At 38.2% G+C, this 25,689-nt stretch overlaps 1 protein-coding gene and 1 pseudogene across 1 annotated transcript in view; one reads left to right on the plus strand and one right to left on the minus strand.

The window, feature by feature from the left end:
* DZIP3 (DAZ interacting zinc finger protein 3) overlaps positions 1-20,615 on the minus strand; it is a 65,499-nt gene extending 44,884 nt beyond the window's left edge. The window contains exons 1-11 of the mRNA XM_040980513.1: positions 20,495-20,615; positions 18,641-18,695; positions 16,470-16,625; positions 15,106-15,222; positions 12,269-12,349; positions 11,203-11,327; positions 8,147-8,261; positions 5,548-5,667; positions 3,141-3,242; positions 1,067-1,159; positions 472-524 (exon numbers count right to left, since the gene is read on the minus strand). Coding sequence (XP_040836447.1) covers positions 472-524; positions 1,067-1,159; positions 3,141-3,242; positions 5,548-5,667; positions 8,147-8,261; positions 11,203-11,327; positions 12,269-12,349; positions 15,106-15,222; positions 16,470-16,625; positions 18,641-18,695; positions 20,495-20,526 — 1,049 coding nt within the window. The 5' untranslated portion in view covers positions 20,527-20,615. The remainder of the gene's footprint in view (positions 1-471; positions 525-1,066; positions 1,160-3,140; positions 3,243-5,547; positions 5,668-8,146; positions 8,262-11,202; positions 11,328-12,268; positions 12,350-15,105; positions 15,223-16,469; positions 16,626-18,640; positions 18,696-20,494) is intronic.
* Positions 20,616-25,083: 4,468 nt separating this feature from the next.
* On the plus strand, positions 25,084-25,429 carry LOC121156699 (annotated as a pseudogene).
* The last annotated feature ends 260 nt before the right edge of the window (positions 25,430-25,689 follow it).

Genomic DNA, 25,689 nt, shown 5'->3' on the forward strand with positions numbered 1-25,689 from the left:
CATTTATACTTTCTATTTTAATTGAAACTTCTGATTTCAGTAAGACCACTCTGTACCTCTATGAATTCCTAGCTTAAAATACACAATACTATGCAATTACTTCTAGAAAAATCCTCATTTTCTGACAACCTATTGCGTTCTGGGTAAGTTCTGAAAGATGGAAGATAGTTTTTATATTATAACAATCTAAATTAAATAATTTAAGAAAATTACACTTTGCTTACAGGAAAGGATCATTGTCACACTTAAAGGAAAAGCACCCACATAATTTCTCCTTTCCTTTAGAAAGTAAATGTCTACAATAGTGAAAGAGCCATAAAATAGGATATTTCCCATACTTAACAGAAATTAAGGTTCAACAGAGCATCCCCAGTTCACAGAAGCACAGAAAATGTAAGAAGCAAGTCTAGTCTAAAATGTAAAAAAATACATATGTAATATTCAGGAAAAAATAGAGTATTTCAAGATTACCTTGCTCCTAAATTTTCAATGGTTATATATTCATCCTTCCTTACAACTTCAAACTGTGTATGACAGAAAAGAAGTTAGTTAGTTCTAAAATAGTTCAATTTTCAAAATTCTTTAATATTAGTTCTGACAGTTAACACTTGAAAAAAAAACTAAGATGAACTCATAATATGGAACAAATAAAACATAAGTTACAAGGTGAATAATTTACACTCCTAATCAAATAAAAATTTATACTTAACCTTCAAAAGCAGTTCTACTTTCTTCACTATAGGATTTAAAAGCTAAAGTAGAAATAGACACAGAGCATATCTAAAATAAAGAATTAATATACATCTTTATTCTTACCATTTGCCTAATTGTAAACTGAAAATTGAACAAAATAGTTCATCTAAATGTACTATTAACAGTTACTCAATGTGATAGTATGTAGATATTTTTATAGGAAGATGCTTCTGGACTTAAAGAGGGATTCCTTAGTTGAAAGGGCAGAGAGGTTAGCTGCTATGACATAATACAGTAGAAGCCTGTGATCCCCACATCTGTATCAAGTACAGAATATCATAAGGAAGGAAAGCAAGAAATGTAAAGCACTTACCAAAATCTTAACGATCCCAGGCATGTCACAGAGCAGCATCCTGACCATGTCACCTGTGCATCCTTCCTTTAAACACTTTTTTCCACTAAAACTCTAAAGTTAGAAGAGCAAAATAGTAAAACAGGGGGAAAAAAATCAGTGAGATAACCATCTAATTGCACTAAAATAGTTTGAAGCATATGGTGCTAGGTACTAAACTGAGATGTATAAATAAAAATTTAAGACTTCAAAGGTGTTACTGTTCAAAAAGATAGCATTAAAGGATGGTGTATTTACAATAAGCAGTGTTGCTTTTTTCCTCCAAATGTCTCTACTTCAAAATCTGCATGCAGCTATATCATAGCCTAAAATACATTTGCAATCCCAGAAAAAGCAACTTCAAATAAAACTTACTAATTATATGAGCCTAAAAAAGGAATACTGAATATCTATCCAGTAAGATGAGAGGGAAAAGGATATGGTAGACATATTGAGTCCTGGACCTGGAACGATGGCCTATTTGCTAAATCCTCACTGTACATGCTCCAGGACCCCATCTGAGCACCAGTTTGTGTCCCAGATGCTTCGCTTCCCATTCAGCTTCTGGTTTGTGGCCTGGGAAAGCAGTGGAGGACAGCCTGAAGCCTTGGAACCCTGCACCTACATGGAAAACCCAAAGAAAGCTCCTGGCTTCGGATTGGCTCAGCTCCAGCTGTTGCGGCCACGTGGGGAATGAATCAGCAGATTTTTTTCTCTGTATCTCCTCCTCTCTTCTGTATATCTGACTTTCCATTAAAATAAATACATCTTTTTAAAGAAGATTTATCCATTTCTGTTGGGAAGGTAGATAAACAGAGAGGAGGAGAGAGACGGAAAGATCTTTTGTCCAATGATTCACTCCCCAAGCAGCTGCAACAGCCAGAGCTGTGCCAATCTGAAACCAGGAGCCCAGAGCCTCTTCTGGGTCTCCCACATGGGTGCAGGGTCCCAAGGCTTTGGGCTATCCTCAACTGCCTTCCCAGGTCACAGGCAGGGAACTGGATGGGAATTGGTGCCCGTATGAGACCCCAGCACAAGCAAAGCAAAGACATTAGCCATTAGGCTACCACATTGGGCCAATAAATTGTTTTTTAAAAATTGTGTTCCAAAATATATATTGAGTCCTTTTTCTCATTCTGACCTCACTATTTCCTCTGGTTAAATTTATTAATGTCTTTTAGTTGTCTTTCTACAATTGGTTAATAATAATTTCCTTAACAATAAAATGAACTAAAGGTATTTCTATAGCATTTACAGGAAACAGTGATGCCTAACACAGTGATTTTTAGAGATTACAAATGAACGTGCACTTGATCTGTTTATCCACAATCCCATGAAGCAAGCTTATTTTAACTTAAGAGTTTTAAAAAATTAGTCCCAGCTGGTAAATTATCAGTTTAGCGTAGCAAGTATTTGCCTCAATCTAAACTTCAACCTACATCCCCTAATTTCATACCTGATACGCTTTTTGATACACAATTCTTTTGCAAATATTTTCTATTGTTCACAAAGTATAAGCACTGTAGAAACAAAAAGTAAAGATTCAACCCAGCTTCATCAGTTCACTATGCACTGTGGATTTTCACTTGATTTTTGTGACAAAGAACTCAATGTATGGTATGCAAAACATAAATAATTCCAAACGCCTGTTGAAAACTATAAAATTCCTATGTTTCTCTCCAAAACAGAAATATCCTTAAAACTGGATAATTATTTTGTGCGTTTATTAAGCAATTTGATTGAGTCTGTGTCTTTCACATAAATATCTATTATATTATTTCTATTTTCTAGAGTTGTAGGAAAGCAAATGCACAGAAATCAGAAGGAAATGGAATGTAGCAGAACTCTTACAGAAGTAAGGGCTATACAGTCAACAACGAAAATGGATGAAGAATGGTAGGAAAACACGCATCAGGGAGACCAGAGAAAGAAAACAAAGGAGGCAGAAAAGAAAGGGGAAAATATGAATAAGCAGAAATGAACTGGAGGAGAGTAAAAAGAGGTAAGGGGAGAGGAAAAAATGTTGTGTTTTAGAAAGAAAGGCAAATATAAATACCTGATCATCTTCTCCAGGATATTTTAAATTCTTAAACCTTTTCCAGCAAATTTTATGAAAATAAACACAACAGCTTTTACTGCACATTAATTGGAAAAATCCCTGCAAGGAAGTGAAAGTAGACTCTTTATACAAAACAGTAATTTATGTAGCCATAAAAATATTACTTCAAGCTACTTTCAAAATTTTCCTGTAACTTGGTATTACATAGCCTTTTAAATTTTTCAATAGAGATCATAACTTTACAGTTCTGTTCTCATCTCCCCAAGTGCAGAAGAATTATGAAAGAAAAAAAACGGGAAATTCAGTATCAGATTTTTATATACCTGTAAAACAAAATATCTGAAACTCAGTGAGCAACTTTTTAAAAGGAACACACTGCCTACTACTCTTCATCTCCATTTTACAGTTGTGTTTTCCTTCACCCTCAGCTCTCTAACACTGTTTCCCCAAGCCCCTTCTGCTACCTGTTACCAACAGGAAAACTCAGATTGGCTGCTTTGGTGACAGCTGGACAGTGAGCTATGGTGTTTTCATAGAACACAGATTATTTATCCTTCCAACCATGATCTGTGGAACTACAGCCCCATCCTGTTTTAAAAAAGAATTTGAATTGGTTGACAACTCCAAATTGTGTGCTCAGAATATCTTCCTCTCATATTCTGTTCATATGATTGGAACCCTGAAGCTTTTCTGAGGACTTTAGAACCATTTTACCACATCACATAAACCATTACTGAACCTGCTTGGCAGTGAACACTGTATCTTACCAGGGGGCTTCCCAATGCCTGTGCTAATCACACTTTCAACTGATATTTCTCATATACACTGTCATCATCATCCTTTCTGATTTCACAGTTTTAGTCTATTAGATTCTGAGCAATCTATTGATTCATTTTGATTAATTGAATGTCTATATGTTGAAGCTAGTTATATTCTTTCCCAACTTGCTAAGGTCCAAAAAAAAAATAGGTAAGATTCATTATTTAAATACATTATCACATAGGAATGGCAGTGTATCTCTCCAGTAAAATGTGTCTGTTCCTAACCTATATTGTTCCTAACTAGGAAGTAAGAAAAAAAATTTTATACCACTTCATTGTATTGCAAAGATAACAGCTGTAACTTCAGAGGCAAATGTGTTAAAATTTACTCTCAATAGAACACGTGCTCATTTTGAATTTATGTTCTCATTGACAGTCAAAAACTTCTTGACTGCATTAACCTTGCAATTAACTATGCTTCTTAAATAATATTTTGATGCACAATATAATAATAGAATCTAATTTTAATTTTACAATTATACTTTTAAGAATTTAATATTCAGATTACTGAGGGTGGGAGTTTGGGGGGAAATCCCGGTCTATATGAAATTGTACCACATAATTCAAAATAAAAAAGAATAAGGACAGAAATAAAAACACCATGAGTAAACAGCATTTAAGGGTACACTAAATTAAGTTATTGTTTGCAATGCCTGCCTCCCATATAAAAGTTCAAGTTTGAGTTCCAAGTACTCTACTCCTAATCTAGCTCCCTGCTAATGAACTTGGAAGGCAGGGGAAGATAGCCCAAGTATCGTCACCAACATGGGAAATAGGGACTAAGGTCCGGGTACCTACATTTGGCCTGACTCAGGCCTGCCTATCGGGGTCATTTGAGGCTTGAACAAGCACACACACACACACACACCAAAAAAAAACCAGAATATCTCTGTCTCTCCTTCCTTCTGTGATGCTGCTTTGCAAACAAATAAATCTGGGTTTTTTAAAAGACTTATATAATTATTTATTTATTTTTACTGGAAAGGCAGATTTATAAAAAGGAGAGAGAAAAATCTTCCCATCTGCTGAGTCACTCCCCAAGCAGATGCAATGGCCAGAGATGAATCAATTCAAAGTACAGAGCCGGCAACTTCTTCCAAGTCACCCAAGCAGGTGCAGGGTCCCAAGGCATTGGGCCATCCTCCACTGCTTTCCTAGGCCACAGGTAGGAGCAGAATGGGAAGTGGAGCAGCTGCAACAGGAACCGACATCCATCTGGGATCCTGGCACTTAAAAGATAAGGATTTAGCCACTGAGCCATCATGCCAGGCCCAAGCAAATAAATCTTTTAAAAACTGATAATAAGGACCAATACTGTAGCATAGCCAATAAAGCATTCAGGTTCAGAACCAAAATCCCATCTGGGAACCAGCTGCTCCACTTCCAACCCAACTCCCTGCAAACGGCTTGGGAAAGCAGTGGAAGACAGATCAAATCCTCAGGTCCCTGTACCCATGTGGGAGAACTGGAAGAAGCTCCTGGTTCCTGGCTCCAGGCTCTGGACCTGCCCTGGATAGTAAATTAGCAAAAAGAAGATTTAAAAAATATATAAAAGAATATTCAAGTTATTGAAATTAAAATACCTTGTAATTGGTGTTCTTTAAAATGTCAGCTTCACAAGACCTCTCACAGTCAAGATAACTACAAATGGTATGCTTCATTATATCCTCTTCAGTTGTCTTGATAAGATTAGTAAGAACATCCTAGATTTTAAAAATAAAAATAACCCCATGAATTATGAATAATAAAAAATGCACTGCCAATATTTTACTTAAATACATACATGCAAATCTCCTTTTGAAGGATTTATATTTTAAAATAAATTAACAGAACATATTTCTCTCATTCAAAATAAACAATAAGCAGAATGGTCCCAAATAGCAAATACCGTATTGCTGATTGAATGATACAAACGTGGAAAACACTAGATTTGTTACTGAGTGACATGAGCTGTATGCTTGAAGCTACACTTCTCTTCATTATACTAGTCCATAACTTAGTGTGTGGCATATTCCCATCAGGAGTTACTTGTATGATATGAAACACTGAGTTTCAAGAGAGACATGATTTATTGTAACCAGGCTCTAGGATATCAATTTGGCACTTAATTCCTATTGAGGTATAATAAAACACTCACTGTCATAATGGGCAAAAGAATGGCACAGAAATGTTTCCAATGTCCACAGTTACAACATGTCTACTTTTAAAATGTTAATTATGTGTAGATGAAATACATTATGGAATCTAAGCTAGGGAACCAGATAAGGTTTCCAATACTCACCCTTTAAAAGAATACTATTGGATAGTATTGCCAGACTGCAAACAGTGTTAATACTAGTACACTGAAGATACACAACATATGAAGAAATCACTGAGTGATTTTAAGAAGATTAAGTAGAAAGTCTCCCAGAACAAATAAACAAAACAAAACAAAAAGAAAATAAGATTTATCATTCTATTTCAAGGCAAAAGATGAATCAAGTACACAAAAAATAAGTCATTTTAACACTTGAAAGATATTTTTAAAAATGATCTTGATAAGCACATGCTTTTATGAGACGCTGCTGGAGTTGTACCACCAAAAGAAGAAAGCAAAACTAGAAAGAAGGCAGTTTGAGTTCTGAGAAATAGATTCTACAAAGGAAACAGGTGAAGGATAAAAGCCAAAGGAAAATCCTGAGGCATTGTCTGGCATATGGCACAATGGCTTAAGCCTTATCATGTGCTGGTAAGGCAGACCACAGTGTTCCAGGCCCTTGGGCCCCTGCCCCATGTGAGAAGTCCAGGAGGTCCTGGCTCACGGCTTTGTTCTCACCCAGCCCTGACTACTGTGGACTGACAGCTGAGACAGGATCTCTCTCTTTCATTGTGTCGCCTCTTCTCCTGTCACTTTGACTTTCAACTAAATAAGTGAATCATAAAACAGAAAAACAACAAACAAACAAAAAAAAAACCTCTGAGGACAACTGTTAAAAACTAGAAGGATGGAAGATGCAAGGCATGTATGACGCAATGAATAAAATAGGTGATCATTCATTTTCCAGACTGGGAAGTCGAAAGATAAAACCATTAAAATAGAGACCTTTTAAAAAGCAGTGTATATTTTTAAAAATATGGAAATAAATTTTTAAAATTGCAGAGAATTAGACAAACTTAGTTGTAGTGTGCAGGGACTTGTAATTTTTAAATTCTTTAATGTTATATCTGAACTGCACATGTGTACAATTTTGTATAAAGTGGAAATTCACCCTAAAAAGTATCTATTTTAATAGGAAGAAGAAAGAGTAAAATATCCAAGGGAAGAAACTATACTAGTAGGAGTTGTTTTAGGTAGACTTAAAAGTCAGACAAGTTTTTTCTTAAGTATAAAATTATTATTCTATGGGTCCGGAGCCGAGGCCTAGTGGCTCAAGTCCTCACCTTAACGCACTGGGATCCCATACGGGTGCCGGTTCTAATCCTGACAGCCCCACTTCCCATCCAGCTCCCTGCTTGTGGCCTGGGAAAGCAGTCGAGGATGGCCCAAAGCCTTGACCCTGCACCCATTTGGGGAGACCTGGTGGAGGCTCCTGGCTCCTGGCTTCGAATTGGCACAGCACTAGCTGTTGTGCTCACTTGAGGAGTGAATGATTGGACGGAAGATATTTCTCTCCATCTCTCCTCCTCTCTGTATATATCTGAATTTGCAATAAAAATAAATAAATCTTTTAAAAAGTATAAAATTATTACCCTAATAAGTAAAACTGAAGATCGTAAGATTATTTTTACAATGCCAAAAACTGCATATTTTATTGATTGCTGTCAGAAGTAATATTGCATTGTGGTGATTTTTTTTTTTTAATTTTCGCTTTCAACTCTGTCACTTGTTGTCTCAATATTTTAACGCACATTTCCAGGCATACATAAATTACATCTGACTGTAAACATGCAAAGTACTGGATGAGCATGGTTATCCAATGTCTTGTTTGAAAATGCTCACTTTAGACCTTCCTTTCACCTGCATGACGAGTTATACCAACATTCTGCTTAATAGTGATATCAAGGTTGCTTCTCACACAAAAAACTAAAACACAATAAAAATATGCTTGTTTTAGAACGCAAAATAGATGATATAAACTGTACCTCATCAGAGATGTTTTTAATTAGTAATAAATGAAATGTTACTCTTAAATATTTTCTTACTTTAAAAGTTATAAGTAAATCTTCATCTTCTGTAGGATCTATGTCAAACCAATCATCATCTGTATCTTCTATTTCTTGAGAGCTTTTATGGAATTCTAGCAGTCCACCATTATACCTGCAAAACATTTGTAATCAGGTTAGTCTGAATAAGACTATAAAACTAGAGTTTACTAATTGGACAGAATCTGCAAAAGAATTTTGCAATTTGTGACAACAGGGTGATGATAACCTCTGGAATGCCATGGAAATACAAACACTAGGACTCTCCTGTGGCAGATTAGGATGAATTACTGGTGGAAGGGAGGCACTAGATTGGGTAGTAACTCAAGCTTGAACACTATGGAAGGTAAACAAAGGGATTGTATACTTATTTGGCGTTTGTTAACTGTCTTGGAGGCCTTGAGGAAACAGAATGGCAGACACAGATCAGCCAACTATTGGCTCTGGATACACTGTGAAAACTAGAAGGCCTCTATGGCAGCCAAGAAAGAGATCCTTATTTCTTATAGTCAGGAAGCTAATCTGTGCTGAAACTAAGGTCCAGACTTAATAAGGTAGAGAAATTTGCAAATAAGGCCAAACACATAGCCTAAACAGGTCTATTACTATCAGCTCAAGACAATCAGAAAACCAGGCCTATATGGTATTTTTTTTTTAAGATTTACATTATCTTTATTAGAAATGTGGATACACAGAAAGGGAGAGAGGGACTTCACAGCCACTCGTTCACTCCCAAATGACTGTAATGGCCAGAGCTGAGCCTGGGGCCAGGAGCTTTCTCTGGGTCACCCACACGGATGCAGGCATCCAAGGACCTGAGCAGCTATTCTCTGATGTTTTGCCAAGCCATAAGCAGAAAGCAGGATTGGAAGAGGGGCAGCCTAAACAATATGGGATGCCAGGACCACAGGCAGAGGCTTAGCTTATATACCACAGTACAGGCCTGATCTCTATGGTAACATTTTAAAAACCCTCACCAACTCCGCACAAAAAGGCAGACCATGCTTATTTAAAATGAAGCTCAGGACTTAAGAACAGAACAAATGCCAATGAGATCAAAAGCACCACCTCAACAGAACTAACATGCTAAATCCAGACTTTTATAGAGAAAGAGAAAACTTGGGGATCTTAATTAGAGATGTATAGGTGACTGGTCTAGAAATAATGCATTTCTAATTTCCTGTGAATCTGCTGGCTGACTGCATTGGTCATGCAATCATATCATCTGAGATGTCTCAAAAGACCATGCTCTTTCCTTTCAACATTTTCCCCTCACTGCCTTCAAATCAATAAAGCTAAAGTCAGGTATAAGAAAGCCCAAGAACAATGCCTGAAAAGAATAAGTATATTAATCATTAGAACCAAAGAACACTCTACCTATGTAACTAGCAGGAAAATGGCGGGAGAGGAACTTAGAGCTAACACTGAACCAATGGCACATACATGCTACACAAGAATGTGGACAGTGTATATTGATACTGGACCACTGCACGCTTTATCACTCCAAATTTACTTTTCCACCAAAAACACCAAAGACACCTGAAGCAAGTTCTTACATGCTGCTGAGAAAGCTTCTTGAATTTGAACATAATGATGGCCTACAGAAGTAGAAATCCTGGAAATGTATTGCCAAAGTTAAAAGGAGTCAGAAGGACCAAGGAGGTGAGAATGCCAGACGAGGGTTACTACTTAAGAATGTAGAATCCTCTAGACAATGGTAATGGAAAAGCTCAAGACAATTTTTATCCATTCAGAAACAAAATAAGAAGCTAATTGGTATTTGTTCTCTATAGGGTGGGGATGTAAGTAACGATGCTACCATACATCCTGGATTTGCTATATCAATGATCTGGAAAATAAATTCATTACATTGCCCATAATTAAAAAGAATAAAAAAGTAGTTTGGACTTGTCTTGCCTCAGGCTATGTTAATTCTACTTTATCACTATATAAACTGAAGGGATTTTGATCATCTTGACATTCATAAAAATATCATGCTAGCCTACATACTGATGACATCATGTGAATTAAGATCCGCTTAGTAAGCAGGAAGGGAGAAATCTCATGGACATCCTAGCAAAATCTGACACGCCAGTGAATGGGACACAGATAGTGCAAAGAATCAGCAATACTGCACAGGCTATGCTTTCATGATTTCAATGGTTTGACTAGAAGTAATCCTTCAACAGTTTGTTCAAGTAAACCTTCCCTAATTCATTCATCAGATCTCTGCCAGACTTAATTTCTCTGAGGAGACTTTTGATTCCCAGACCCAAACTGGGGCTCCAATAAAGGCTTTTTATTGTTGACTGTATTTACCTTCACTGCTGTTTATCACATTTGATAACTGAAGACTTCATGCCTAATTCCTTGGTGAAGGGGTAAAACCTTCATTATTCTGTCTATTATAGGGAAGTACTGTGAAACTATCACATCATGTAATCTCTGGAACATGACAGATGCTTACTTATTAAAATGAATGGATGATGTCAGCAGTGACTTAGAATCTCCATCTAATAAGCAAACAAATCATCCATATCGGCTCCATTGTAAAACTTCACTTTGTTAAAAGAGGTACTACTAGAACTCCCCAAACTCAGAATAAAGACACTTTAAACTAATTATAAGCTCGTTTATACATTCAAAATTCTTTAAGTCAACGACACTATTACAATCACCATTTCTTTATTACATCCAGCACATTGCATTGGTTACCTGCAAGATTCTTATGGAGTAGACATCATCAATTTTGTTTTGGAGATAAAGGGGAAAAGTGAAGTTTAACATTATGCTCCCAAAGTCTGAACCTAGGCCTACTAGAATCTGTTTCCAGTATCAATAATAGACTGTTCAATATTGCTATGGTCTACTAAAATTGATATTTCAAGTTAACAAAATTATTCAGAAGTATATTCACAAAACTACTGCATATAAAATTAGTGAAGAAAATCACCAAAACTTATATGATCATGATTCTTGGTTACACAGCACAAATTTTTTTTCCCATTTCACAACACTGAGAATTGACAATAAAGATGTATGAATCAAATTCTTACCGTTTCTGAGCACATCGAAGTAAACCACGTCCAAAATAAACTAAAGGCATAAAGTTTTCACAAATTTCATTTTCTTGGATCACCATCTTCATCACCAGAAATTTATTTTCAGCCTCTGTAAAATCCTGTAGTGAAATAAAACTAGGTTTGCATCATGGAAAAACATTATAATAAATAATTGGTTCCCAAACTAGAGAAATTAAGACAGCATTAAGAATGACCTAAATAAAAACCCTAATCACCTGGTTATTTATCTGGTTATAATCCTCCTAAAACTTAATATCAACAATACAATCTTTGAAATATTCACACTGAATTTTAAAACACATTAGAAAAGCCACCAAATGGTTTTAATATTTTATGAACAATCCTCCACCTCTAACTATTGGCATCCCATATGGGTACCAATTTATGTCTTGGCTATTCCCATCCAGTTCCCTGCTTATGGCCTGGGAAAGCAGCAGAGGATGGCCCAAAGCCTTGGGACCTGGGATGCTGAGCCATGGTGGAAAAATCAGGAGAAACTCATGCTTTCTGGCTTTGAGTCACCTCAGCTCCAGCCACTGTGGCCATTTGGGGAGTGAACCAGCAGATCAAAGATCTTTCTCTCTGTCTCTTCTTATTTGAGTAAATTTGCCTTTCCAATAAAAGTAAATCTTACATAAATAAAAAAAAACCAACATTTTAATTTGGTAAAATGATTTCATATTACAAAGATTTACAATGAGTAAATAATGTGGCCCAGGAGTGGACATTCAGTCTAGCAGTTAAAATGCCAGTGAAGACATCTGTGCTTGCACCTTGGAGTATCTGGTTCAACTGTTGGCTGTGGTTCTTGACTCTAGTTTTCTGCTAATGAAGATTGTGGAAGGCAGCAGTGATGGCTCAAGTGATGGGTCCCTACTACCAGCAAGGCAGACCTGGAATAAATCTGAAGTTCCCAACATCCACATCAGCCCAGCTCAGTGCAGACACTGTAGGCATTTAGGAAGTAAGTCACTGAAAAAGAACTCTCTCACAAATTAAAAATTAAATAAGGATCAAAAAAATTACATATGCTACATACCTCTTTCTTTCCTCTTTCAGTAAGTGCCACTCCATATAAAAATAGTAAAGTCAAGTAATAATCAACATTAATCTGGTGTGCCTAGAAAGAAAAAAAAAAAAAGCAGTCACTTGATAATTAAAGCTAAGTTACCTTTCAGTACAGCAAACTTAATGCAATATTCAGGCTTATTTAATAATGATTAAGAATGAAATTTATTAACTTATTAATCTCCCTAGAATAATTTAGATGTACTTAGTGTTTTCTACACATGTGACATACCCAGAAGGAATGCTAGACTCCTGACTTGATCTTAGCCTAACTCTAGCTGTTGTAGGGATCTAGCGTGAACTGAGTCTGAGGTTAAAAAAGAAAAAGATGCCCTTGCTAGATTAAAATAAAACTCACATACACTTCTCTTCTTACACATAATATTTTAGGTATGAAAACATCTAGGAGACTGGAACTGTGGTTCAGTAGCTTAAGCTGCAACTTGTGATGCCAGCATCCTATTTCATAGTGGTGGTTTGAATCCCAGCTGCTCTGTTTGAAGTCCAGTTGTTCTGTTTCTGACCTACGTCAATCTACTGCATCTGGAAAGCAGGTAATGAGGGCCTGACACTTGGGCTCCTTCCATTCATGCTGTGGAATAAAATGAAGTTCCTGATTCCTGACTTCAGCCTGCCCTAGACCTGGCATGTGCAGCCATTTAATGAGTGAACCAGTAGATGGGAAATTTCAATCTGTTTCTCCCTCTCTGTTGTTCTGCCTTTTAAATAATAAATATTTTAAAGAACATTATAAATATAACTATAATGACATCACAGGCAAAAGAGTATTTTAAAAATGTTTGGAAATAGAATTAAAATATATGTTTATTTATATATAAAAATGTTGAAACCCATGCATATAATGAAATCTTAAGGGGCTCTATAACTTGTTCATGAAAATATGCATTATATTAGAAAAAAACGCATGGATTCCAACACTTTTTGTACCAAAAAAAAAAAAAAACCTTATCTTTCAATTCCACTTTCCATGAACTTTCTGAAGCATTTTTATAACTGGATCAACAAACCTAATAACTTTTTCAATAAAAAATTAAAACACATGGATACTTCCTTCCTTTAATAATGTTACCTGGGGTCCACCACAATGGCTCAATTGGGTAATTTTCCCTTTGCAAGTGCCAGCATTCCATATAGGTGCTGGTTCATGTCCCAGCATCTCCGCTTCCCATTCAACTCTCTGCTTATGGACTGGAATGTAGCTGAAGACGGCCTAAAGCCTTGGACCCTGCACCCATGTGGGAGGCCCAGAAGAAGCTCCTGGTTCCTGGCTCCTGGCTTCAGATCTTTTCAGTTCCAGTTGCTATATTCATTTGGTGAGAGAACCATAGATGGTAGTATCTGACTGCACTATGGCCAGTAAAGACTTTTCTAGGTTCATACGCATGAATAACAGGATATGTTATTTCTTCTTATGCTGATGCAGCTTTATTTTCCCATCCAACATACAAGTGTCATATAGCATACCCACTGTTGTTACATTTACTTACTTAACCATATGTCTCAGATTCTAAGCCTATAAAAAGGGAATTATGAGGATGCTATGAAGAGTAAATGAATTAATCTTATGAAGTATTTTAAAAAATGGATGTCATATAACAAACACTAAAAAAAGTAAGGATATTATTTTAAAATTTAAAGAGAAGTTTCATAAATAATACAACAGACTCTACGGCTCATATAGATTTAAAGAAAAGCTTTGTTTTCAAAAATAAGATAAAGGAATGGGAGCAATGGTTCAGTGGCTAAATGCTCGCCTTGTAAATGCTGGGATCCCACATGGGTACCAGTTCATGTGCCCACTGCTCCACTTTCCATCCAGCTCCCTGCTTGTGGACTGAGAAAGTGGCAGAGGATGGCCCAAGGCCTTGGACCCTGCACCCGTGTGGGAAGTCTGGGAGATGTTCCTGGCTCCTGGTTTCATATCAGAAAGAACTAGTGGATGAAGACCTTTCTCTGTCTCTCCTTCTCTCTGTAACTCTGCCTTTCCAATAAAAATAAATCTTTTTAAAGAAATATGAGATAGAATTGTGGCAATGATGGAATTAGAAGGCAAGAAATTTGTAATTTAAAGTTGCAAGAGGTGTGTTTCTAATGTAAAACTCCTACCCTACATGTTCCCATCAGTAAGATTATTCCAAGTACTGAGTCAGATGAATGTAGAGATGTTACTTCCAATCGTACACCACCAACAAACTGATGTCTCCTAGGAGACATCCTGCCTTTCCTTGATGGCCCTGAGGGACCGAGAAAGCCATCCAGAGGAGACATCCCGGCTTTGACCATGGCAGTTCCAATTGTGCTACCAATCACACTACCAATTCCAAATGCTTCCAAGAGAAAGAACTCTTTAATTCCTAGTCAGACTCACCAACGAAGTAATGCCTCAGTAGAGAAGGTTAAGCAAAGAGAAGTTGCTAGGGTTTAATTCATACTGATTTATTTACTTACTGTCAATTGGCTCAACGGGCGGGGGGGGGGAGGGGGCAACAGCAGAATGGGCATCCTAGAGTTCCTGGAATTGCAGAATGCAAGGCTCGATTCCTCTTTCTTCTTTTGAATTGCTTGAGGACTGTCTTTAGTTTGATGTCTATTACACTTTGAAACTCTGTCCCTAGGGTCCAGAATACACATTCCCCAACCACCACCACCAACTCCTTGTAGATAACTGAAAAAGCAGGATTTGGTATATGCTGGATGCTATTTTATAATAAGCATGCACTGATTCTTCTCTCATTAAAAATTCTGTCCAAGTTCAGCACTTCAAATTTTCAAAAAGAAAATACTCACTGTGTAATTTGTAGCTTGAATATTCTTAAGTGCTGTTTCGAGTTGTGTTATTAGGAAATGTAAAGTTAAAACAGGAACAATTTCCTCCTTGCTCTGGCTGTCAGCTGTAACTTCTCGCTGTGGAAAATAATTGAGCTGAAAATTTTTTAAGTTAGAAAAAATATATATTCTTCTATTATGCAAATAATATAAGGCTCATTTCAGAAAATTTGGAAAATTAAGATAAACATGTTTTTAAGAAGTCCATACTACCTACAGACATTGTTCTTCCATATTTTTTAAATACTCTGGTGAATCTCTTGCATAGCTGTTCCCTCAGAGTACTACAAAGCATTTCCTGTGACCGCGAAGCAAGGGAATGGCAACATTCACTCCTTGACAGGATGGTGGTAACACCACTTCATTATCTATTCTGTGGCACAATGCAATAATCAAATCTTTATGAATCCATGGTAAGCAGGAAAGCTGGTAACTCAGTTCAGTTCTGAGAGCCTGCAGGTAGAGTCTTTTAGATTTCATTATACGTGAATCATGTTATAAACAAATAAGGATAATTAAACTTCTTCCATATTTATTTGAATTCCTCTTATTTCCCCTGCCTAGTGGTTCTAGTTAAGAAAACAGCCATAGGAGCAGACATCCCTTTTCTGGTTTTAGCTCTTAAAATAAAAGCTTTTAACTTATTCCCATTCAACATAAGAATAAGTTTCTCAAATACAGCCTTTGATTTGTTGAAGTGGATTACCTCTAAACCTAGCTTGTTCAAGGTTTATTTATTTTTTTTTAATCATGGATGGTCATAAGATCTTACACTTTTCTGTGTCCTTTTTGCTTATGAAATAGCTTAAATATTGATATGCCTACTAAACTACCCATTATTCCTGGGCGAAATATCACTTGTTCATGATAAATGATCTTTCTATGTGTTGCTGGATTAATTCAGAAGTACTTTGCTAACAATTTTTGCATCTACTTATAGCTGTTCCACTTTGATTCAGCTCCCTGCTAATGTGTCTGAGAATACAATGGAGGATGGTCTCTGTGCTTGGGCCCCCGTACCCACAACCTGGAGGAAGCTCCTGGCCCCTGTCTCTAGGCTGTGCCTGGTCTGAATACTGAGGGAATCTGGGGTGTGAGCCAGCAAATGGACCATCTCTCTCCCTCTGTCTTCTCCTCTCTCTCTCTGTAGCTGTGCTTTTCAAATGAACAGCTAAATCTAAAAAAAAAAAAAAAGTGTAACAAGATAGAATATTTACATTCCTTTCATTACTAAGACTGACCTTAACTACATTGTATGAATTACAGGTAGAAGGGGCATATACACAGAGCTGCATTTCAGAGACAAAAATAAATTACAATGTTACCTGCATAGTTTGGAAGGAAAAATCTTCTTGCATGAATTTCTTAATATGAGGAACAACACCTTTTGGTAGACTGTGAATTATATTTAGTAACTTTTTCACTTCTAATAGTAGGTTAACAGGGACAAGATCAGTCGGTATGTCTTTTTCCTGTTTATTCTAGAAAACATTATCCATTAAAAATTTACACAATTATGCATATTCTTATTTACACTAATGACCAGAACAAGCCAAAGAGTTTTTTTTCAAAAAAGGAACAAATCCAATTAAGAATAAGACATTCAACTCTCTCAAGGAACTTATAATATTAGAGATTATCCCATATATAACAATATTAAAGCTACATCTACGAGTACATTTTACATAAGCAACTAATGCTTAAATTACACATAAATTTGAAATGAACAGTTGTAATAGTTTAAATTGTAAATAAAACAGTGACTCAATTCAGTCTCAGCTAGTTAATAGTAAGAATCTTGAGTAGACTTATTAATGGCACCATGCATCCTTGATAATTACACAGTTAAGTCCTGTTGGATTGTGTATTAACATTAGTGTGAAGAAAGGTAGGCAGTAGAGATGGAAAGAGATCTGGGAGTACATTTATGATGGTCTTCCTTCAAAACATAACAAGATATTACAGTTCCTAAACCCTTCTTTAAAAAAATGTGATTACATTGCTGTTGACCAGGAAGAACCAAAACCCAAGAGCTTCTCATTTCAGAAGCAGTATAAAGATTGATTCCCTTAAAGTGCCCAGTGTGAGGTGACTGTGACAGAGAACTTGACTAGGATCATTATAGGATTCTTTACTTCCCTCTTGAGTGTTTGCATATGAATCAATATTCATCTAGTCTCATGCATACATCTTATATTTTATAGTATACTTTATACATAAAACTATATCCAAAAATTTAAGAAAGTGAGAGCAGGTTGCTTAGTCTCTGTAAAGGCATAGGGTTGACTACTGTACTGTTCTTGGCAAGTTTTGTACAGGTTTGAGAATTTCAGAAAGACTAAAAAGAGATACCTCATAAAGTAACTAGAAAAGCTCTTATAAAGTTTTCAGTATTATAAATATTTAAAATTGATAGTCAATTCTGCAGCCACAGGTAACTACAGAATCATCATAATAATTGAAAAATTTGCACACATGGAATATTATGGCATGCAAAAAAATTATTTGATAAAAAAGACCATAAGCTTCCATGTCAGTGTAATCTTTCAATCTTCTTACAAATATGCTGTTTTATATATCAGCAAAATATTTAGTATTTGATCCATTTTTACACAACTGATTTATTAGCAAAACCAAATTCAGGTCAATATGTCTACTACTTTCACTGTGTATTATCATCTTTGCAATTTTATATCTAGAAATGCTTTTTTCTAGCTCTGATTTCCTTATTCCTTGCTTCTATTCAACTGAAAACATCTCAGTTGAAATACTTCTATGCACATTTACATATATTGTATTTCCTTGGCAACTTTTTTTGTGATAGTCTAATGCCAAGTTAATATTATTATTTTATGCTTATATATTTTTATTCCTACATTACTGGATAATCTTTACAAATTTTTTAATAGTGAGTATTAATCACTATGAACCTAAGAAACAACCATCCACCGCCAATCATCCACCATATTTTAGCACATGATACTCAAATAAAACTGAATTGTCATTGATAAAACAAAATCTCATAGCAAACACGTAGCAGAATCATTTCCTTTCATTTTGACCTAAAGGTTTTAACAATGAATTTTTCAAGCAAGGAAAAAATTAACTTTAAGAAAAATTAAGTGGAAAAATCTGTATGTAAGTGTGTTTTCTTGGTACATTTATATAGTTTTCATTTTTGTTCGTACCCTCCAAAAGACAAATGAGGATGAGGTATCTTTTTCAAATGGATTGTTGAGGTGTTTTTGAATCAACCAATTCAATCTTCTAATTTTACCAATGGTGAAGATGAGTGAAAGCCTTAGAATGAAAGCTTTAGAATAGTATTAACTACCAAAGACAGAGATATTTTCAGTCCTTTCATTACTCAGGTAAGAATGCACGCTAGCAACAATTTTTAACAGATTATTGAACTGACTGGATTTATCAATACATTCTCTTATACAATTAGCCATTATTAATTATCTAAGAGTTAACAAAAATTAAATTTTCTTACCAATTGGCCAGTTGACATTCCTATTGTAGTCTCAGGTTCCTCCATAGCAGGTTCCCTAGTATAAAATGAAAAAGCATATGCAATATGTCTTCTCACAATAAAACACAATTAAAATGGCAAATAATCTAATAACTAACTGAATTTTGTCTGAAATTTTTAGAAGGCTAATCATTGGGTTATGTGTTTCAAAGACCCATAACAATGGAAGTCGGTAACGCTTTAACAAGCCAGGTTAAAGAAACTACACAATGTCTTTACTGAGTCGTGACAAAAAACCCCCAGCAAACTGGTATAAGACTATTTGCATCTTACACTAATATGTGCAATAGATTAAAAAAAGAGAGAGAGAAGTTATTTTTAGAGTAGCAGTGTTTCAATGAACAGGACAAACATCCTTGAAAAGGCTGATGTTTCTCTTTGATGTTTTATCTGTACGAACATCATAAAAGTAAACCATAGACATTTTATTTCATCTCTTGTGTTTTCAGATTTAAAACCGGTTCATTTTTCCAACATGTTTTTAGCTGAGGTAGAATACCATAATTACAAAGCATTTTTGACTACAAAAAGGAATAGTGACAGGTTTTGCTTTAACATTGCTTTGAAATGTGAAAATTTTCACGTTATATTCTGAATTTTAAAAACTATAAAATTGCTTTTGCCTTCATACAAAATCATGAAATAGGAATCATAAGTTATAATCATGTATGTTTTATGCAATCTTCTTCATTCTGTATAACTGTAAGGATAAAGCAGAGATAATTCATATCAATTAATTTACTCAGAACTCTACATATATTATCATATTTCACATTTACATATTTCTTTACAGTAATTTATCATCTGCTATACATCAACAAATTGTGTTAGGGAAAACTGCAGTGAATAAATAGTGTAATGTGCTTTCAAATTCCTAATGAAAGTTTCAATGAGCTATTTCACAAACAGAGACATTTGGCAATATGATTCTCACTGTAAATAGAAATCTATTAATTATCTTTTTCTTTACTTCTAAATTTCAACCCAAAGTGGAACCAAATGATCTTGTGCAATCAAGGAATGAAAAATACTGCAGCAGTATGCTGAAAGCTTTCAAGTTTTAAAAAAAGTAGTGTCCTCAAATATAACTTCTCACTTACTCCATTTCATAATCACTCACCACTCACTCCTTTTCCTACTATCTCTAACATAAGACTTACTGACTCTACCTAAACATATAATCAATTTTATATGTGTTTTCACAACCTCATAAGCTTTAAGTGCAAATTTTGTCAATCTTTATTTCCTACCATATAAACCACATCAAGGACAGGAAAAAATGTTCAGCACTAACCTATTTTTTACTGTTATATATGAGACATAGAAAGAGTCTGAATGCATCCTGGTTGTGTAGGACAGACTGCCTTCTGTTTCGGACCTAAGTGAACCTTCACTGAGGTTTGCATTATGCTCACATTATTCTGTGTAAAATGGGGATAGCAAGAGAACTTACTTCATAGAGTTGTTTTGAACCTCATATGAATAAGCACTTATAACAGCATTAAACATGGTTCACACATAATAAGTCTATGGAAATGATTCTTAAACAACAATATATTTCAGTAAGAATGCCCAAGGACAGCAAGGTGTGATATATTTTTCAATTTTTGGCTCTTTAGCCAGATGTGATCCTTAAAAACCTTTTATGTAAAAGTAAGTTTTAGTTAACCTACATTCCCTACCAAGCAAAGTTGCTAAATTGTCTTGAAGCATAAAAGCATGTCACTCACACTAGGTTCCCAAGAGTATATATAAGCAAATGCTTCATCTTTGGGATACAGCAGATGTAGCTGGAGTTACCCAACAACCCCTTACCTCACAAACAATTCTTCTGAGAGAGAATCCATGCTGGACAATGTTCCTTTACAAAAGACTTATTTCAATGATTGAAAATTGATTTTTTTATGGCTGTTAACATTTTAATGAGAAGACAAAAGAGTTAAATTGTTTATCTGTAATATACAAATAATATATGATCATTAAACAAAATTTTGAGAATGTTATAAAGAAAAAACATCCCATGGTTTCACCACCCAAAACTAACAGCTGTCTATATTCTCATATACTGAGTTTATTCCAAGCAAAAGTACATTTTACTAATTTTTAAAGATTTATTTATTTTTACTGGAAAGTTACATATACAGAGAGAAGGAGAGCCAAAGAGGAAGATCTTCCACCCACTGATTCACTCCCTAAGTGACTTCAATGGCTGGAGCTGAGCCAAGCTGAAGCCTGGGAGCTAGCCATTTCTTCTGGGCCTCCCACGTGGGGGGGAGGGGCAGGGTCCCAAGACTTTGGGCCATCATCCTCCACTGCTTTCCCAGGTCACAAGCAGGGAGCTGGATGGGAAGTGGGGCTGCCAGAATTGTATCTGGTGCCCATATGGGATCCCAATGTGTGCAAGGAAGGGACTTTAGCTGCTAGGTTACTGCACCGGGCCCCACATTTTATAAATTTATAATTGAAGAGGAAATGGTCTATTCCACTTTTTCCATCATTCTGTTATATTTTAAATGTCTTTCATGTTATTTTATCTTATTGTAAAATATTCTCAAGACTACAGAAAGTTGAGGATTCCTTTGTTGTTTCCATATAACTGGACATTTCTTATGTTCATTACCATTAATAATTAGTCCCATGATAAATTCTAGTGTCCATAAAGCTGTTCCTCTATTTATTTCCTCATAATAAGTTTTTCAGAAGTAAAATTCTGAGCTCAAAAGACAATTTAAACAACTTGTAAGTATTGCAAAACGGGAAACTGGCAGTTGCAAGGCAAGGATTTATTCACTGTGCCCTCTTACTGGCCCCAGTTAGGTAACATTCTGATAGCTAATTTAAAAGCTAAATTTATTACAGTAGCACTGGATTAAATGTACACTAAAAGTTTATAAATGTGTTAATAAGCACCCTTTGTGTTTTACCAAAAATCGCAAAGCTGTCTTCAAATTGAAATATTAGATGTTATGACTATTTCAAGACATAAAAAAGAACAAAATTTAGGAATACATCAAAAGACTTTTTAAAATTTTTTTAAATTTTATTATTGATGATGTTTACATAGTTGATCAGGGTAGGAAAGGTCAAGGATTAGGATAGTGGGTGAGACCATTGTTTACACATTTTGTTTTTCTTCTTACAAGAAAAGAAGAGGAGAAGCCACGCCTAGCCTCCCAAACACTGCATTACCCAGGGGATGGGAAACTGCCACCTAATATTATCCCAGGGTTCCCATTATGGAGCATTTTCTGACGGTTCTGTTCATGTGTTTTTGATAGTTCTGAGATGCTGCTGATAGCGCTGCTCCAAGAATGAGAAAATCCTTCTGAGATAGAATGGTTGTCAGTCTGCCTCGGAGTCTCCATTTGCCCAGAAATCTGCTGTCAAGTTTTACTGGGGTAGTTGATCAATTTGCTCTGTCCCCCATCCTCAACAAACCAATGGGTGCTGCAGCTCAGCCCTGCCCTGCCCTCACATGCCAGAGGAGGAACTGCAGCCCAATCTGTGACCCCCCAATAACCATCACTGGATTGGTCCCCCAGCTCTGGTTCCTGTGAGCATGTGCAGTGGCCTGGTCTGGTCTGCCCCACATCTCATTGAGAACTCATTTACATCGTTAGGCCCGCCTCCAGTCCTGGTTCTCATGCTCACCAGTGAGAGTCACAGCCCAACAGAAACAAGCCCATAACCTCCCCACTGCATCCACTCCCTGCCCTGGATCTTGTACTCTCCAGATGGTTCTATGGTCTAGTTTGACAGGACTTGCTCCCAGTTCTAGCACTTGCCAGCTGACGCTGCAGCAAAGCCCAACACACCTGCTCTTATGCTGGCTCATGCTTGTACCTGTTGATTCAAAAATAGGCTACCCCATCCTGGCTTTACCCCTAACTCAGTTTACATGGAAGCTAACAGGTGTTGTAGCCCTGCCCAGCATGATCTGCCCCCAGTTCCAGCTCTCAGGTTCACCAGCATGAGTAATGACCTAGCAGTGGAGTCCCTACTACTCCCTTACCAGACTCACCCACTGTCCCGATCTTGTGAATGCTGATGGGTGCTGTGGCAGACCAGTCTGGTATGGCGTCTCAGCATTTGTTGGCGGGTGCTATAGCCTGGCCTGACCTGGTCTTGGTTGGAGCTGCTACCCAACCTGGTGCAGAAAGCCCCCATTCTTGGACTTAATGTGAGCTGACTGGTAATGTGGCCAGACCCAGCCCATCCTGCACCTCATCCTGGTTCTCAGATCTGCAAGTGGGTGTTATAAACTGGTCCAGCTTGACCTGCTCCTATACTTGAGCCACACATATGCCTGCAGGTACTGTAACCTGGTCTGATCTGGGCTGCTCCTTGCCTTGGCTCTTGCCCTCACCTGCAGGGACTATGCCCTGACAAAAGAGTTTGCCAGGTTCCTCCACCAGGTCTCCTCTCAGTGGCAGATATTTCAGACACCAGAGGGTCCTTGGCCTGGGCTGACTTGGTCCACCTGCCATTGTGGCAGGGACAGTAGCCTTGCCCAAATGGCCTATACTCAACTCAATTCTTACTGTTGGGTATCACAGCCCATCCACGCCAAGTCCACGCCTAACACATCTCTCATGTGGTCAGTGGGAATGGAAACCTAGCCCAACTAGTCCTACACCCACTCTGGCTTTCACAAGCACCAGTGGATGCTGGAGTCCAACCCAGTCTGGCACACTCCAGAGCCTGTCCACTCCCATGCCAAGGGATGCTGCAGCTATGTCCAGCCCAGACTACCACAATTCTGGCTCTTGCATTCACCAGTGGGAATCATAACTTGGCCAGGGCATTCCCTAAGCTCCCCAATCAGGCCTGTTCCCAGTCACAGATTTTGTACATGCCCGTGGTTGCTCTGAATCAGTTCTACATAACCCATCCCCTCCTGACGTTTGCCACTGGATGCTGCAGCCTAGCCTGACCCGGCATCCTCCAGTCCTAATTTTTGCAAGTGCTACAGCCTGGCCCTACCCAATCTGCTCCCATCCCTGACTCATGCAAACCAGCAGATGAGATAGCCTAGCTGGGCATGCCCCACATTCAAGCCAGGCTCTGCACTTGCCAGTGAGATAACATTGGCATGGCCCTGCCTGGTTCACCCCCTTCCAAAACTACCCCACGCATGTGCATACAGGTGGAGTTACCCTGCCTGATCTGACAAATACTCTGCTCACCAGCAGGAGCAACAGTCTATCAGGGTAGTTTCCCTAATTCCCCCACCAGACCCACTCCCAGACCCAGATTTCACATGTTGCAGTAGGTGTCAGGCCCTTACCCGTCATTGGCTATCCCCTCCACCCTGCATATGTATGAGTGGTGGATGTTGAGGCCCAGCCTCCCCCACACCATATTCTTGGGTGTGTCGGTGGGAGCTGTAGCCTTGACCAACCTGGCCTGTACCTAACCCCACGACCCATGAGTATGGGGAGGAGGGTGGTGTTCCATGGTCATGCCTAACTCAGCCTGTCACCACCCCCAGCTACAAGCAAACCAGCAGAAATCAGTTTCATATGGGTTGCCCACACATCCCCCACAAAATCTGGCCCCAGACCTAGTTCTCTTGCATGCTGTTTAGTGCTAAGGCCAAGCCTACCATTACTGGTCCCCTGTTGCAACTCTTATTGGCGAATACTGATCTAGCCTTGCCAAGTAAGCCCCCAGCCCTAGCTTTAGTGTATACCACTGAGTGGTATTCCACATTGGTCAGTACTAACTACCCCAGCTCTGTTATCCCACTAGGGCTGGTGTTTCAGTCTGAGCCTTAAAGGTCCTGGTGTACCCCTCTGAAGATCTCACAGCCAGCTGGCCCAGGAACCAATGGTACTGGGCAAAGCCATTTGGCCATGTGCCCCAAGCCTTGCCATGTGGGAGCCCACCTCTGGGGCTAGCCAGCCCCTCTGGTTCCAAGCACCCAACAAACTGATGAGCTCAGGCCTCAAGTTGATGAGTTCAGGCCTTCGGACTCAAGCCCCACCCCTGAGACAAACCAATCCACCTGGCTCTGAGTACATGGCAAGCCAATGGGCCAATCCTCCAGACCTGAGCCCAGTCCAGGGAGAGAGCAACATACCTGGCTCCAAGCCCGTGGCTGGCCGAGGGGCCTGAGACACATGGCCTGAGCCCTTCCTCCTGGGAGTCCACCCCCGGGACTAGCCCTATCAAGATATTTTATAATCAGATTCCTTAGAATCAAAATTTTAACTAATGTTAACCTGATTATTTCTGCTAGACAACCTGTTTTAAAAGTGGTGTAAGGGAAAGTCTGAAATCAAGGTGCCAGCAGGGTCAGTAGGACCTCTTCTAGATTGCAACTGTTGACTTAACAGCATATGCCATAAAGAAGTTCAGAGAGGCTCAGTTCGTCGTTGCAGCCCTGCAGTGCAAGAGCCAACATGCTGATGTTCGTTGTGAACACCAACGTGCCCCCTGCCTCAATGCCGACGGGCTCCTGTCCTAGCTCACCCAGCAGCTGGCGCAGGCCACGGGCAAGCCGGCACAGTACATCGCAGTGCATGTGGTCCCGGACCAGCTCATGGCATTCGGAGGCTCCAGTGAGCTGTGCACATTCTGCAGTCTGCACAACATCAGCAAAACAGGTGGCTTGCAGAATTGCACCTACAGCAAGCTGCTTTGTGGCCTGCTGGCCAAGCGCCTGCGGGTCAGCTCAGACAGGATCTGCATCACTACCATGATATGAGTGCGGCCAATGTGGGCTGAAACTGCTCTACCTTCGCCTGAGGGCCATCCCAGCTTTGCCGCTGCCCTGCACCCTTCATCAGCAGTGTTCCCAGCCCACTGTCCGCCCCCCCGCCCCCCACCGCTCCCAAATCGGGAGAAATAAAACGGTTCAGAGACCAAACAAAACAAAAGAAGTTCAGAGAGCTCTCTGGCCTCAGCTTCGGCTGTTGCGGCCACTTGGGGAGTGAACCAGTGGACAGAAGATCTTTCTGTATCCTCTCTCTGTAAATTTGCTTTTCCAATAAAAATAAATAAGCCTT

Source organism: Ochotona curzoniae, unplaced genomic scaffold (assembly GCF_017591425.1).
Source record: "Ochotona curzoniae isolate NIBS_2020 unplaced genomic scaffold, NIBS_Ocur_1.0 contig_3498, whole genome shotgun sequence".
NCBI lineage: Eukaryota > Metazoa > Chordata > Mammalia > Lagomorpha > Ochotonidae > Ochotona > Ochotona curzoniae.